The 16,425-nt window shown below is 49.8% G+C and overlaps 1 protein-coding gene across 3 annotated transcripts in view; it reads right to left on the bottom strand.

The window, feature by feature from the left end:
- The window catches only part of ASCC2 (activating signal cointegrator 1 complex subunit 2), a 70,674-nt gene that overhangs the window by 37,523 nt on the left and 16,726 nt on the right, over window positions 1-16,425 (bottom strand). For all 3 annotated transcript variants that reach the window (XM_073554066.1, XM_073554068.1, XM_073554067.1), the window contains exons 7-11: window positions 13,529-13,636; window positions 13,256-13,368; window positions 12,300-12,374; window positions 11,705-11,812; window positions 11,548-11,616 (exon numbers count right to left, since the gene is read on the bottom strand). In XM_073554066.1, coding sequence (XP_073410167.1) covers window positions 11,548-11,616; window positions 11,705-11,812; window positions 12,300-12,374; window positions 13,256-13,368; window positions 13,529-13,636 — 473 coding nt within the window. The remainder of the gene's footprint in view (window positions 1-11,547; window positions 11,617-11,704; window positions 11,813-12,299; window positions 12,375-13,255; window positions 13,369-13,528; window positions 13,637-16,425) is intronic.

Here is a 16,425-nt window from a genome sequence, read left to right as displayed (position 1 = left end):
GGAAGGGGACTGTAACCAATCCTTCATTAGGTCTGGAGCAAAAGGGTATTTAGCCTCAGTAGACTTTTGCCCTGTGAACCGCTTATGTGGCCAATCCCTATGTTTCTGGACAATGTCGTTAAACTCAGGATGGCTGGTAAATAACCTGCGCACACGTTTGGTCCTCTTAAATGAGGTAGCGTGTTCTGGAGCGGGAATATTTTCCTCATCCAACTTCCGAATCCTGTTGACTGATTCTATAAGAGAATCGAGCGACTCTTGGTCAGCTAGAGGATTCTGAGGGACTGACGTGTCAGATTCGAATTCAGAGTCGTGCTCGCTGCGAACATTAGGAGAGGAAGAGCGAGACAGAACTCGCCGATGATGAAGCGCGAGCGTGACTAGGGGACGCGTCATGGGTCCGCTTTCTAGAGAACTAACCATCCCTTGAACGAGTACAGCCCCTGCTGGTGGACGGTTCCCGGACATCGCCAGGGCCCTCCTCGGGCGGTAAAGACGCTTTCTGACTTAACCCCTTAACCCCCAAGGGTGGTTTGCACGTTCATGACCGGGACAATTTCTACAATTCTGATCACTGTCCCTCTATGAGGTAATAACTCTGAAACGCTTCCATGACATGTTTTCTCATCACATATTGTACTTCATGTTAGTGGTAAAATTTCATTCAAATAACTTGCGCTTATTTGTGAAAAAAAAAAAAAGGAAATTTGGCGAAAATTTCGCAATTTTCCATCTTTGAATTTTTATACCCTTAAATCACACAGATATGGCACACAAAAAACTTAATAAGTAACATTTCACATATGTTTACTTTACATCAGCAGAATTTTGGAACCAAAATTTTTTTTTTTTTGTTAGGAAGTTATAAGGGTTAAAAGTTGACCAGAGATTTCTCATTTTTGCAACAACATTTTATTTTTACGGACCACATCACATTTGAACTCACTTTGAGGGGTCTATATGATAGAAAATACCCAAAAAGTGACACCAATCTAAAAACTGCACCCCTCAAGGTGCTCAAAACCATATTCAAGAAGTTTATTAACCCTTCAGGTGGCTTCACAGGAATTTTTTTAATTTTTAAAAAAAAATATGAACATTCAACTTTTTTTCACCAAAAAATTACTTCAGGTCCAATTGGACTGCAAAAGTTATTGTGCAATTTTTCCTGAGTACGCGGATACCTGATATGTGGGGGGGGGGGACCACTGTTTCGGCGCATGGCAGAGATCAGAAGGGAGGGAGCGCCGTTTGACTTTTTCAATGCAAAATTGGCTGGAATTCAGATCGGACGCCATGTCACGTTTGGAGAGCCCCTGATGTACATAAACAGTGTAACCCCCCACAACTGACCCCATTTTGGAAACTAGACCCCCCAAGGAACTTATCTAGATATGTGGTGAGAACTTTGAACCCACAAGGGCTTCACAGACGTTTATAACACCCGGGCGTGAAAATAAAAAAAATCATTTTTTTTCCACAAAAATGATCTTTTAGCCCCCAATTTTTTTCCCCCAAGGGTAACAGGAGAAAATGGACCCCAAAAGTTGTTGTCCAATTTGTCCTGAGTACGCTGATACCCCACATGTGGGAGAAAACTACTGTATGGGCACACGTCGGAGCTCGGAAGGGAAGTAGTGACGCTTTTGAATGCAGACTTTGATGGAATGGTCTGCGGGTGTCATGTCGCGTTTGGAGAGCCTCTGATGTGCCTAAACTGTTGAAACTCCCCACAAGTGACCCCATTTTGGAAACTAGACCCCCCACGGAACTTATCTAGATGTGTGGTGAGCACTTTGAACCCCCAAGTGCTTCACAGAAGTTTATAACGCCCGGGCGTGAAAATAAAAAAAAATCTTTTTTTTTTCCACAAAAATGATATTTTTGCCCCCAATTTTTTATTTTCCTAAGGGTAACAGGAGAAATTGGACCCCAAAAGTTGTTTTGCAATTTGTCCTAAGTAGGCTGATACCCCATATGTGGGGGTAAAACACTGTTTGGGCGCATGGCAGAGCTTGGAAGGGAAGGAGCACCATTTGACTTTTTCAACGCAGAATTGGCTGGAATTGAGATCAGACACCATGTTGCGTTTGGAGAGCACCTGATGTGCCCAAACAGTGGAAACCCCCCAATTCTAAATCCAACCCTAACCCCAACACACCCCTAATCTCAGCCCTAACCCTAGCTAATGGGAAAATGGAAATAAATACATTTTTTAAATTTTTATTATTTTTCCCTAACTAAGGGGGTGATAACGGGGGGTTTGATTTACTATTTATAGCGGGTTTTTATGTTTGGCAGCTGTCGCACGCTAAAAGACGCTTTTCATTGTAAAACAAGATTTTTTGGGTTGCTTACCGTAAAATCTGTTTCTCGGAGCCTTCATTGGGGGACACAGAGACCATGGGGTGTATGCTGCTGCCACTAGGAGGCTGACACTATGCACAAAAAAAGTTAGCTCCTCCTCCGCAGTGTACACCCCACCGACCTGCAGGAAGTTCCTCAGTTAGTGAGAAAGCAGTAGGAGAAGTAACAGAATAGATTGAAAACAGAACAAACAACTCAACTGTAACAAACATAAGAACAGGAGATGTAGAACATGGGAGGGTGCTGTGTCCCCCAATGAAGGCTCCGAGAAACAGATTTTACGGTAAGCAACCCAAAAAATCCTGTTTTCTCGTTCGCCTTATTGGGGGACACAGAGACCATGGGACGTCCCAAAGCAGTCCCTGGGGTGGGAAACAAACGTCCATCAGGCCAGTGGACTCGCCACCGCAGCCTGCAGAATCCTTCTACCTAGGCTGGCGTCCGCCAAAGCGTAGGTGTGGACCCTGTAGAATTTCACAAAGGTGTGAACCGATGACCACGTTGCAGCCTTGCAAAGCTGCAGCGCGGAAGCTCTGTGGCGCACCGCCCAGGAGGCACCCACCGCCCGGGTAGAGTACGCTCTGATCCCTGGAGGGGCCACTTGATGCTTGACCCGGTATGCCTCCAAAATTGCCGATCTGATCCAGCGCGCAATAGTGGCCTTTGAGGCTGGGTGATGAACAGAGAGTCTGACTTCCGCAAGGAAGTCGTCCGGGCTAGATAGACTCTCAATGCCCTGACTAGGTCCAGCTTGTTCAAAGACCGCTCCCGAGGGTGAGCTGGGCTCGGGCAGAAGGATGGCAGAACAATGTCCTCATTGAGGTGAAACGAAGATACCACCTTCGGAAGAAAACAGGGCAGAGGCCGCAGAACTACCTTGTCCTGATGAAGGACCAAAAAAAGGAGAGCGGCAAGAAAGTACCGCTAATTCCGACACGCGCCGGATGGAGGTAATGGCCACCAGAAAGGCCACTTTCCAAGAAAGGAGGGAAAGAGAAACGTCCCTGAGAGGTTCAAAAGGAGGACCCTGCGGAACCTGAAGAACCAAATTAAGATCCCAAGGATCCACGGGAGCTCGGTACGGAGGAACCGTGTGAGCCACACCCTGGAGGAAGGTTTTGACCTGGGGCCGGGAGGCCAGCGTTTTCTGAAATAAAATGGACAGTGCCGAAACTTGACCCTTCAAGGAACTGAGAGCAAGCCCCGCATCCAGCCCTGCCTGAAGAAACGCCAGAATAGAAGGGAGCGAAAAAACCAAGGGCGCGATGTCATTGGCCTCACACCAGGAGAAATAGGCTTTCCAAGTACGGTAATAGATCTTCGAAGAAGGCGGCTTTCTGGCGCGGATCATGGTATGAATTACCCGATCAGAGAATCCTGCCCGTCTCAAAACCTCGGTCTCGACAGCCACGCCGTTAAATTGAGCGACCGAGAATTGGGGTGGCAAATTGGGCCTTGAGACAGCAGATTTGCCCGTCGGGAAGCTTCCAGGGGCGTCCGCGAGAAGGTTGACAATGTCTGCGAATCAAGACCTTCTGGGCCAATTCGGGGCGATGAGGATGACTGGAATCCCCTCTGCTTTGATTTTCTTCAACAACTTGGGAAGAAGAGGCAGAGGAGGGAACAGGTAGGGGAGCACGAACTGTGACCAAGGGACGGCCAGAGCGTCGGCGCCCACTGCCAGAGGGTCCCGAGACCTGGACACGAATTGTGGGACTTTCCTGTTGAGGCGAGATGCCATGAGGTGTACATCCGGGGTTCCCCACCGACGGCAGAGCAGATGAAACACCTCCGGATGTAGGGACCATTCCCCTGCCGGGAGACCCTCGCGGCTGAGGAAATCGGCGGCCCAGTTGTCCACGCCGGGAATGTGAACCGCGGAAATCGTTGGAACTAAGGTCTCTGGCCCATTGAAGAATTCTGGACACTTCCGCCAGGGCTGAGACACACCGTGTCCCCCCTTGGCGGTTGATATACGCCACCGCTGTGGCATTGTCTGTCTGAATCCTGACAGGCAGGCCCTTGAGGCGCTTTTCCCAGTGGACGAGAGCTAGATGGATCTCTAGGACATTGATCTGCAGAGCTGATTCCTGAGTCGACCATCGACCCTGAACAGTGTGATTGCGGAACACTGCACCCCAGCCGATGAGGCTGGCATCCGTAGTGACAATCTGCCAGAGAACGTGAAGAAAAGACCGCCCCAAGAGAATGAGGGGAGACGTCAACCACCAGTTGAGAGACCGCCTGATCCGGCAGGAAAGGCGAACCGGACGATCCAGAGACAGAGCCGACCTGTTCCACCTGGACAAAATGGCCTGCTGGAGTGGCCTGGCGTGAAATTGGGCAAAGGGAACTGCCTCTATCGCCGCCGTCTTCCCCAGGACCCTCATGGCTGTCCTGAGGGATGGAAATCGTGTGATCTGTAATGATCGCACGCCCTGCTGCAGGGAAAGAATCTTGTCTTGTGGGAGAAATACCCTTGACCGACGAGTGTCGAACAGAAGGCCCAGAAACACAAGGCGTTGAGTAGGGACCAGACAGGACTTTTCCCGGTTGACGATCCACCCAAAACTGGACAGGGAGTCTAGAACGATCGCCACACTTAGGCGGGCCTGTTGAAAGGAGGGGGCCTTGATCAGGATATCGTCGAGGTACGGAAAAAGAACGAGACCTCTGATCCTCAACAAGGCCATCAACGCCGCCATAATCTTCGTGAAGACTCTGGGAGCGGTGGCGAGCCCGAAAGGAAGCGCGACGAACTGGTAATGTTCGTGAAGAATCGCAAACCGCAGGAACTTCTGATGTCCGGGAAATATGGGCACATGTAGATAGGCATCTTGGATGTCTATGGAACCCATGAATTCCTGCTCCTCCATGGAAGCAATTACCGAGCGAACTGACTCCATCCGGAAGTGGCGAAGGCAAACTCTCTTGTTGAGTAACTTGAGATCCAAGATGGGTCGAACTGTCCCGTCCTTTTTCGGCACCACAAACAGGTTTGAATAAAACCCTGTGAAGCGTTCCGATTCGGGAACGGGCACAATCACTCCGGAACTGAGAAGAGAGGCGATGGCCGAACCGAACCCCGGGACCAAGGCCGGATCCCTCGGCGGACGGGATTGTAAGAAACGATCCCGTGGAAGAGAAATGAACTCTATTTTGTATCCTGTTGATACAACCTCTCTGACCCAAGCGTCCTCTACTGATGCGAGCCAGACGTCGCTGAAGAAGAGAAGTCGACCTCCCAATTGGAAGGGACCCACGGGAGACCGATGGTAGTCATGCGGACGTAGACCGTCCAGATCTAGATCTGGACGGTCTTCCCTGGGAAGAGTGGGACCGCCAGGACGGAGTGGGCCTGAAGGAAACCTTCTTTCTTTCCTGACGTGCCTGTGGCCTTTGCTGGTTGGAAGGGTTTTCCGCCGTATTGAAACGGCGGAAAGTCCGAAAGGGACGAAACTGACGCCTTGGAGGAGGTCTGCGAGGCTTGGAGGGGAGAAGAGAACTCGTACCTCCGGTAGCGTCCTTAATAATCTGATCCAATTGTGATCCGAAGAGACGCACTCCCTGAAAAGGCAGATTGGTCAGAGACTTTTTAGAGGACAAGTCCGCCTGCCAGGCCTTGAGCCAAATTGTACGTCGGATTGCCACGATGTTACTTGACGCCTGAACTGCGCAAGATGCGGCATCCAAGGAGGCAGAAAGCAGATAATCCCCCGCATGGGAAATCTGATTGGCGAGATCGGCCAAATGCTCTGGTCGTGCCTTATCCAGAATGCCCTGCCGAAGGTCATCTGCCCAAGTGGATATGGCCTTTGCTGCCCAAGAAGAAACAAAGACTGGACATACCGCTGCTGATGCCGCTTCGAAGGCAGATTTTGCTAGAGATTCTATGATCCTATCATTAGAATCTTTTAGCGACGCCACACCTGACAGCGGAAGGACCGTATTATTAGAAAGTCTGGACACGGGAGGGTCCACCGAGGGAGAAGCGGCCCAGTCGTCCGTGAGCTCTTTAGCAAACGGGTACAGCACGCCGAGACGCTTTCCTCTTTGAAAGCTTCTGGTCGGATCTTCTCTCTCCTTTGTAAAAATCTTTCCAAACTCAGAATGGAAGGGAAACACCCTGGATGGTGTTTCCGCCCGTCTGGACGAAACCTCCTGATCTGAGGATTTCGCAGGGGCGTCAGCGATGTCAAAGGTATGGTGAATCGCGGCAATGAGGTTTTGCACCGTAACCTTCATGTTCGCATCCTGGTCCGAATCCAGCTCTAAGACCCCTTCCGATTCCGAAAGCGCTTCGCCTGACTCGGGGGAGGAGACCCGAGAGGGAGACTGCTGGGGACTATGGGGTGAGGTAGGACGAGGGGAGGACTCCGCCTGGAGGTCCTGCCTGGGCCTCTTGCGACTGCCGCTGGCCGGCTCAGATGGGACGTCCTGAGACGTGCTGGGTCCCGCCGAAGCTCCCAAGGGCAACTTGTCCAGAGCGGCTACTAGGGACTGAGACACCTTGATGAGGTCTGCCACTGACTGTGATTGAGAGGAGGCCCAACCCGGCATGGGGGGGCTCACTCGCCCCTGGGGCTATGGATGGCTCCTGAGCGGCGTCGGGCTGGACGCAGAGCGGGTACGATCAGACTTAGCGTTGGACATAGTGAAAAGAGAGGCAGTGCGGGCCGGTTGGGGGACAGAAGGCAGAGAAGGGTGTCAGTCTGCAGGTGCAGAGCTACTCACGGTCCGGTGTCCCCAAGGGCGACGCTCTCTGATCTGGCTGCAGGATGAGGCCAGGCCAATCCGGCTGAAAAAATGGCCCAGCGACCGAAATCCGGCAGGGAATGAGGTCCGGCTGGCAGGCTGAGAAGATGGCGACCACCAGGAAAAGGGCGCGCTGCCAGAGGGAGAAGAAGGGCGGAGCTCGCCGCAGAGATCCCCTTAGCACCGCCCGCTGTCCAATAGCAGGCTGGTGTGAGGCAAGGGGGCTGGGAAGGCGTAGGACGGGCGGGAGAGAAGCCCGCTTAGAAGAAAGGGGCAGGGGGCGTGGCCGCGACGCAGCGGTAGGCCCGAGATGAAGCCGGGGCCTAAATTAATAGCGCCGGCCGCCTGTCAGCAGGGGGTCGGCGCGGAAGACGCGCCGCAACACCGGGCCGCAACCCCGGGCCGCGTCCCTGCTTCCCACAGCCCGACCCCTGTATACCCCTGCCGGGATGAAGAAAAAACGGGGGGGGGGGGGGGGGAGGCGCAGAACAAGGCCCGAAAGAACAGGGGCCTTCATGGATGCGGCGACCGTGGGGAGAAGCGGGCGCGCAGGCCCTACCGTGGTCCCCTGGCGACCGCCTTAGGATGAAAACGCCGGGGGACAGCTAGACCGCATACTCACCCAGGCCGGGGGCCACAATAAAGGTACCTGAGAATCCCACGCTGTCTGTCGTCTTTATGGAATCCACGCCTCGTCCAACCGTCAGGCTCTGGTAGGCGAGATGGTGGGAGGCGGGGGGCAAGGACCGTCCGTATAGCTGGCACGCACCTGTGCGAGGCTCCTGGTCCTGCCACGGAGACCTATGAGGATACGGGGTGGCAGTACACGCCGTACTCATAGTCTCTTTGTGGGAGTACGGATGTGACTGTTCACTCCGTATCCCTCCGAAACCTGTAAAGGAACGACGCACGACGAGGTAGATATGGGTCTAATAAAAGACCCGTGTCCACCTCCTACTGACACTAAGCTAAACTGAGGAACTTCCTGCAGGTCGGTGGGGTGTACACTGCGGAGGAGGAGCTAACCTTTTTTTGTGCATAGTGTCAGCCTCCTAGTGGCAGCAGCATACACCCCATGGTCTCTGTGTCCCCCAATAAGGCGAACGAGAAAAATAGTTTTTGCATCACCACATTTTGAGAGCTATAATTTTTACATATTTTGACCCACCGAGTCATGTGAGGTCTTATTTTTTGCAGGACGAGTTGATGTTTTTTTTTGGTACCATTTTTGGGCAAGTGACATTTTTTGATCGCTTTTTATTCCGATTTTTGGGACGCAGAATGAACAAAAACCAGCATTTCAAGAATTTCTTTTGGGGGGTGCGTTTACACCATTCCGCGTGCGGTAAAATTGATAAGGCGGTTTTATTCTTTGGGTCAGTACAATTACAGCAAATCCTCATTTGTCTTTTTTGTATTTCGGCGCTTTTATGCAATGAAAACAATTTTATATAAAAAATAATTATTTTTGCTTCGCTTTATTCTGCGAGCTATAACTGTTTTACTTTTTCGCTGATGAGGCTGTGTGGCAGCTCATTTTTTGCGTGACAAGACGACGCTTTTAGTGGTACCATGGTTATTTATATTCGTCTTTTTGATCGCGCATTATTGCACTTTTTGTTCGGCGGTGTGATAATAAAGCATTATTTTTTGCTTTGTTTTTTATTTTTATTTTTTAAGGGGTTCGCTAAAGGGGTTAAGGAATGGGACAGTTTTATAGGGCGGGTCGTTACGAACGCGGCGAAACTAAATATGTGTACTTTTATTGTTTTGGTTTTTTTTATTTCCAAAAAATGAATTAGGGAATTTTTTTTTTTTTTTTTTTTTAATTTAGCAATTTTTTATAAATTATTTTTACACTTTTTTTTTTTTTACTTTATTATACTGTCCCAGGGGGGACATCACTGTCATGTGTGAGATCGCTGATCTGACACATCACAGATCGCTGTGACAGATCGTGTTTGATCGCAGTGTGCCAGGGGTTAACGTGTCGGGGGCGGTCCGTGACCGCCCCTGACACATAGTGCCGGGTGTCAGCTGTGATAATCAGCTGACACTCGGCCGCGATCAGCGGCGCTCACCCCGTGAGCGCCGCTGATCGCTATGACGTACTATCCTGTCCTTGGGAATTAAGTCCCAGGGCACATAAACGGGATAGTACGTCACATGGCAGAAAGGGGTTAAAAAGGATTCCCGGAGGGCGTCTATAGCCTGGGTCAGTGACTCCACAGACCGTGACAAGAACGCAGCCCACTCAGGGGGAATAAACGCAGGAGGCTCATCAGCAGCGGCGGCAAGGGGCGTTGGAGCGCAAGTCGGGTCGCAGTCCGTGCATAACGGATTAGTCTGGGCACTGGGCGAGGCAGTCTTGCAAGTGGTACACACGGTAAAAAACGCAGTGTGCTTCTTAGCAGCCCGTTTAGCCTCTTAGATTGAGACTCGCTCCCCTGAAAGGGTTAAGGGCAGAGCCTAGGGTGCAGCTGCAGAGAAGGGGTTAAGCTTTAATCTGAGGGCAGATGCAGTTTACCCATGGTCCTGTGCTGTGTCCCCGGGAGGAATAACGGTGGCCCTGTGTGACACCAGGTTCTGTCCATCAGTGTGCACGCTTTGCGGCAGTCCCGGATCAGGCAGAGAAGGGGTTAAGCTTTTGAGGTAAAAGAACATGGCCCCCCGAGATCAGCAGGGCGCCTCTCGCACAGAGCGAGGAGCGCCAAAGTCGTGGGTGGCGGCGCAAACCATGGGTGGCGCTATGCAAATTCCGGCCTAGTAGGTCTAAAAGCCGGGGACTAAATTTCTGGCCTCCCCGTGGTAAGCGCCGGGTGGGGCCGCGACCGGGCGCCAGTGTACCACCGCTGACGCTAAGTCAGCGCTTCTCCCGGGGACAAGGACCTGACCCCATACCTCCACTCCTGTGCTCAGGCATGTCACGCTGTCCGGGGCCTTCCAGCTGCCTAATGTCTCATCCTCCGGGCAATGTAGCAGAGCTGGAGGAGGTCTTAAAGGGGTATGCTCAATCGATCCACCCTGTGGCAGGGGGATGGACAGCTCTGGGGCTGATTCAGGGCATCTGAAAAGCGCTACTCAAGTCCTCTCCATGCACTCCTGTGCTTCGTTCTATTGCACTTGCCCTCGTATCCGTGGAGTACTGACCGTAAGGGAACCATCATCAGAGGAATCAGTCCCATTCATCGCAGGAAAGTGTATGGGGAGGTATACTCCGAGTGCGTGCCTGTTGTTGGTTCGGGGGAGAACGGGCCGTAGAAAGGAACAGTCGCCCCCTTCACTCCGGTAATTAAAAAATAAAAAATTTACAGAAAATCAAAAATAAAATAAAAACGGTGGGGTCTGAAGCCAGACCCAAGTGCCTCCTATAGACACTAAGCAAGAACTGGAGAAATCTCAGCCAGAGAGAGGGTGTATACTGCAGGGGAGGAGCTAACTTTTTTTCTGGTTTACTTAGTGTCCTCCTAGTGGCCAGCAGCATGACACCCACTGTCTCTGTGTCCCCCAATGAGGCGTAGGAGAAAATCGGGTTATATTCGCCTTCCGACGTCCCGCGCAGCGTCCCCAGGCCTCTACGATGCTCTGATAGGTCCCGTTCCCAGTGATGCATTGAGGCAATGACCTTTGATGACGTTGCGGTCTCGCGAGACCGCTACAGCATCGCGAGACGCGACATCACCAAAGGTCATCGCAATGCATTACTGGGAACGGGAGCTGCCGCCTGTATCGCTGAAGCCTGGGGACGCTGCGCAGGACATCGGAAGGTGAATATAACCCGATTTTTTTATTTTAATTCTATTTTTACAGAGATATGGTACCCACAGCCCGGAGGACAGTCTCCTCTCCTCCGGACCGTGGGTACCATCCGCAAATGTTCTGCTTACTTTTCGCATAGTGGGCACAGCCACATGCAGAAAGTAAGCAGAACAATGCATTCCTATGTGGGCGGAATCGCCGTGATTACGCAAATTAATGAGCATGCTGCGGATTTTTCCACGATGCGATTCTGCCGCGGGAAAATCCGCAGCATTAGCACAGCATTGCAGAATCCCATAGGATTGCATGGGATGCTGTTTTTTCGCATCTTCGCGGTAAAAACCGCCGCGAAAAAACCTGAACGTGTGAACGTAGCCCAAGACATCTGAAAACCACAAAGAAGAAATGGTTAGCGCCTAACCTAAGACAGGTCTGGGACAGACCTTGCCTCCAACTGACACTACAGTAAACTGAGGAAGCCTGAGTGCAGCAGGCGAGGAACAGTCTGCTGGGGAGGAACATGTAATAATAGTGGCAGCAGACTATCGCATGGTTCTGTGTCCCCCAATAAGACAAATGAGAAATAGGAGATTGTGGTATACAGATATAAAGCACATATTTGTTCATTGTAGTACCAATCAGTTTTTACTCTGAATATGCCTTTACCTCCTCTCAGGAAGTAGACTTGTTAATAGTTGTAGAAATTCCTCCACAAAGGGTTGAATATTTTCTGTTCTAAAATAAATAAATAGATACTCCGGGTGATATTGGGCCACAGTTGAGGAATGACGGGAGGAGAAGGGCACAAACGTGCTCCATGTACCTGTGCTCCAGGATGGGCTGCAGACATGTATTGCTGATGATGATATGGGAGATTTCTAATAGCTTCTTCCGGGAGTGAGACAGTCTCCTCCAGAGGTCCAGCTGAATGCTAGCAACACAAGAAAAAGCCACAATGAGAATATGCCAATATAATCCTAAACTAATAGATGTCTATGCTTACAGTATTGCCCATTTCTGCTTCTAGTATTGCCCATTTCTGCTTCTAAAACCCCAGACAGGTAATTACTTATGGTGTATGCTAAAGTTACCAGAGCCATTTGTAACTTAGCCTAAATTCTTACACCCGACCATTAGATCATGCCAGGCGGTATAATTACATTAGGTGAAGAATATCATACGGTTACCAAACATTTTTATGAATTTTAGCATGCATTGATAGAAGAAACTAGATTTAAAAAGGTTTCCTTTCACATCTCAGCCATTGAGAAATAATTGTGATTTTACAGCAGTGACACAAGGGTCGGACTCACTAAAGCCATGAACGGGTATTTCGAGCACGTCGAAGTCACTCGGTGAGCATGATCAGATAACACCTTATCCGAGCATGATCGCTCATCGCTATTAATCATACATACCTCTTATCCTGAAATTTCCGTTTTATGATTGCCGATTCAAGCTCTGAGCAGCACACTTCATAGAAAGAGCACAAACTGAAGAGAATAATAAACAAAATCCAAAATTACTGAACAAATTCAATATCTTAATTCTGCAGTCAACCTCTTATTGATTGATGAACGTGTGCAGCATGTGTTGCGGGCCGCGAGTCTGTGTTAAAACGGACATGTCAGCGTATTTTGCACACGGACACACGGCCCGTGAAAACACGCTGACATGAGCATAGGTGTGTCAGGGTCTCCGGTACGTGAGAAAACTGTCACTACACTTACCGGAGCAACTGACATGTGAGAGGCCGAAATTTGTATGTGAACAGTGTATTATTTTTTTGTGTGCAATTCATTTCTGCACACTGCAAATTAACCTGTTATCACCACCTGTACTGCTGTAAAAGTTTAACAACTGCTTAATAAACGTTTTCTTGATTAAAAAAGGAAAAAACAAAAACACAATATATAAAATTTGTATTGAAAATTATTTATACAATAAAATTATTAAATACAATAAAATAAAACAATGAAATTGACCCTTACTTTAGGTCTTCATTTTTTAAACTGGCCTAAAGAGTTTTAGTCCAAATTTTCGCTTAAACAGACCCTATCACATTAATATAACGCTATTAACCTGCAGATATTGGGGTTAATCTGCAGGTCAATAGCGCTCTGAACCTGCCCGATGCCAGCACGCAATTTCCTCTCAGCAGAGGGTGTCTAACGTTATTCCTCTCGGCAAAGTTTGGGTTTCAGTCAAGGGGGCGGCACCGGCGCGGTTTCCGTCACCACTCTGTATATAGAAAGTAGCGGCTGTAACCACACCCCCGACACTGACTGACAGCTGCTCAGCATTAGGCATGGCTGTCAGTCAGTGCTGGCTGCAGCGTTTTTTTACTCCAATACTCCCAACTAGTTCTCTATACCTGCTGAGGAAGTTGTGTTTCTGGAGAGTGTCAGAAGCCACTGGAAAAATTTCAAGAAAAGCCCAAATTGTGCTAGAAGTGTCACAAAGATAAATCACGGCATCCTGGAGCTCCTGTGAATGGGAAATGTATAGTATGATAATGTATACAAACTGTAAAGCGCTGCGGAATATGTTAGCGCTATATAAAATAAAGATTATTATTATTATTAGAAGCTGTAATGTAGACACACGGCATGTGTGCATGCAGAACAGTGTAAAATGCGGTCTTCACCTGCTCAGGCATATCCAGGGGTGTAGTCAGCTTCTGCTCTTCCAGCCTCAGGGGTTCCTTACAGTCCTTCGGCTGAAGTCCACAAACTTGCATAATGGAACTAAAAACCTAGAGAAGAAAAAGTGAATGTAGATCTCAAGCTGAAGTTAAAAAAAAAGAAAAAAAAAAACAAAACAACTATTATCATCACTGACTACAAATCAGATTCTTGCCCACAGTCCTACAAATCCCCAAAACTGACCAACAAAACAGGGCCATAGCGGTGGAGGGTGCAGAGATAGCAGGCATGTCAGATGGAAGATACTTTAAAGATGCAGCCGGGGATCTGATTGATGAATTTGTCCAGTTCTCCGGTCCCAAAATAAACTGGCAGAAATCCATGTTGTTACCTCTAAGTACTATGGGATGGAAAAGGAGATTTTTGTGTACTCACCGTAAAATCTCTTTCTCTTAGCCTCTAATTGGGGGACACAAGACCTTGGGTGTTATGCTTTCCGTCCACTAGGAGGCGACACTATGCTTAATCTGAAAAAGATTTGGCTCTGGCTCCTCCTCCACAGCATACACCCCTGGGAGGCATCCGCCTTACCTCAGTTTTTGTACCCAAGCAGTAGGAGGAGGAGATAACAAATCCAACATAACCAAGCCTATAAACAAAGGCTACTATGCACAGCTCAAGGAACGTAGGAGGAGATAACAAATCCAACATAACCAAGCCTATAAACAAAGGCTACTATGCACAGCTCAAGGAACAATATGAGTACCCAACATAATAACAGCCCGCAAGGGCAACAGGGTGGGAGCTGTGTCCCCCAATTAGAGGCTAAGAGAAAGATTTTACGGTGAGTACACAAAAATCTCCTTTACTCTGTCGCCTCATTGGGGGACACAAGACCTTGGGACGTCCCAAAGCAGTCCCTGGGTGGGAAGCAATGGACGAATATTGTGCTGACAGGTCCCTAGACTAGGGACACTGCCGCCGGCAGTACCAGTCTACCCAGACTCGCTTCCACTGAGGACTGAGTATGCACACTGTATTGTTTTGTAAACGTGTGTAAGCTAGTCCAAGTGGCCGCTTAACACACGTGTTGTGCTGAAGCCTGGCGTCGAATGGCCCAGGAGGCTCCTACCGCCCGTGTGGAATGTGCCGTGATACCGGCCGGAATAGGAGAATTGTTTAGGCGGTAGGCGTCATGGATGGTAGACCTGATCCACCTGGCAAGGTAGCTTTTGAAGCCGGTAAACCCCTGCAAATGCCTTCTGGAACAAGAAAAAAAAGGAATCAGACTTCCGGAAGGGTGGAGTCCTAGACACACACACATACGCAATGCCCTGGCAAGGTCAAGCGTATGCAGGGCCCTCTGCACTCTATGAACCAGAGCCGGGCAAAGGGTCGGTAATGAGATGCCCTCATTGAGGTGGAAATCAGACACAACCTTTGGAAGGAAGGATGGAACTGTACGGAGAACCACCTTGTCCTGGTGGAAGAATAGGAAAAGCTGTTTGCAGGAGAGCGGTGACAGCTCAGACACCCTGCGTAGTGAGGTGATTGCCACGAGGAAGACCACCTTTTGTGATAAAACTCGAAGTGGAACTTCCTTAAGAGGTTGAAAAAGGAGGTGCCTGTAGAGCAGTTAGGACCAAATTAAGGTCCCACGTATCCAGTGGACGTCTGTAAGGAGGGACCAATCTGGAGACTCCCTGAAGAAACGTCCTGACTTGAGGTTTGTTAGCAATACGCTTCTGAAAGAGCACTGAAAGCGCTGACACCTGACCCTTAAGCAATCCTAAGGATAGGCCGGCGTCCAGACCTGATTGAAGGAAACCACGAACTTTCGGAAGAGAGTAAGGGAACGGAATTCGCCCGCGAGAGTCGCACCAAGTAAAATACGTTTTCCAGGTACGATAATAAACTTTGGCGAAAGCTGGTTTCTGTGCCCTGATCATGGTTCTAATGACGTCTGGAGCAAACCCTGCCTGGGTTAAAACCCAGGTTTCAAGGACCACGCCGTCAAATTGAGAGTCCCTAAATTCTGGTGGTAGAACAGGCCGTGAGACAGGGGATCGGGACGGTCTGGAAGACGCCAAGGGGTGTCTGCTGTAATGCTGAAGGATGTCGGCGTACCATGTACGTCTGGGCCAGTCCGGCGCAATTAGGATGGTCGGAACTCCTTCCTGTTTGATCTTCCTCATGACTCTGGCCATCAGGGGAAAAGGTGGGAAAATGTACAGAAGCTGGAACTGAGTCCAGTCCTGAACCAGGGCATCCATCCCGAGCAACTTCGGACCGCGTGTCCTTGCCATGAAAATGGAGACCTTGGCATTGAGATGAGATGCGATTAGGTCCATGTCCGGAGTCCCCCAGCGATAACAGATCCGACGAAAGACTTTTGGAATGGAGAGACCACTCCCCCAAGTCCATTTCCTGTCTGATGAGGTAGTCGGCTTCCCAGTTGTCCACACCCGGACTGTGGACCAGTGAGAGTACTGATTTCTTGTTTTCTGCCCAGCGAAGGAGACGCGCCACATCTCTCATTGCCTGGGCACTGCGAGTCCCACCTTGGTGGTTCACATATGCCACTGCCGTGGCATTGCTCGACTGCACTCTGATGTGAGAGGCCTTCAGCAGATGGCAAAAAACTTTTAGCGCCAGGAAGATAGCTCGTATCTCCAGAATGTTGATGGGCATGGTCGCTTCTATTGGAGACCACGTGCCCTGTGAAGTAGGTGCACTGCACCCATCCTGTTAGACTCGCATCGGTGGTCAGGACTTTCCATCGACTGGGAAGAAAGAATTTTCCTTTGGCCAGTACAGGTGGTTTGAGCCACCAGTACAGTGATTTCCTGGTTGACTCCGTCAGTCGGAACTCCCTTTCGAGGGAGAAAGGGTTCCTGTC

This window comes from Dendrobates tinctorius, unplaced genomic scaffold (assembly GCF_039654945.1).
Source record: "Dendrobates tinctorius isolate UK_male_01 unplaced genomic scaffold, ASM3965494v1 ptg000206l, whole genome shotgun sequence".
NCBI lineage: Eukaryota > Metazoa > Chordata > Amphibia > Anura > Dendrobatidae > Dendrobates > Dendrobates tinctorius.
The sequence above is the reverse complement of the archived record's forward strand: the minus strand, read 5'-3'. Positions and strand labels throughout refer to the sequence as shown.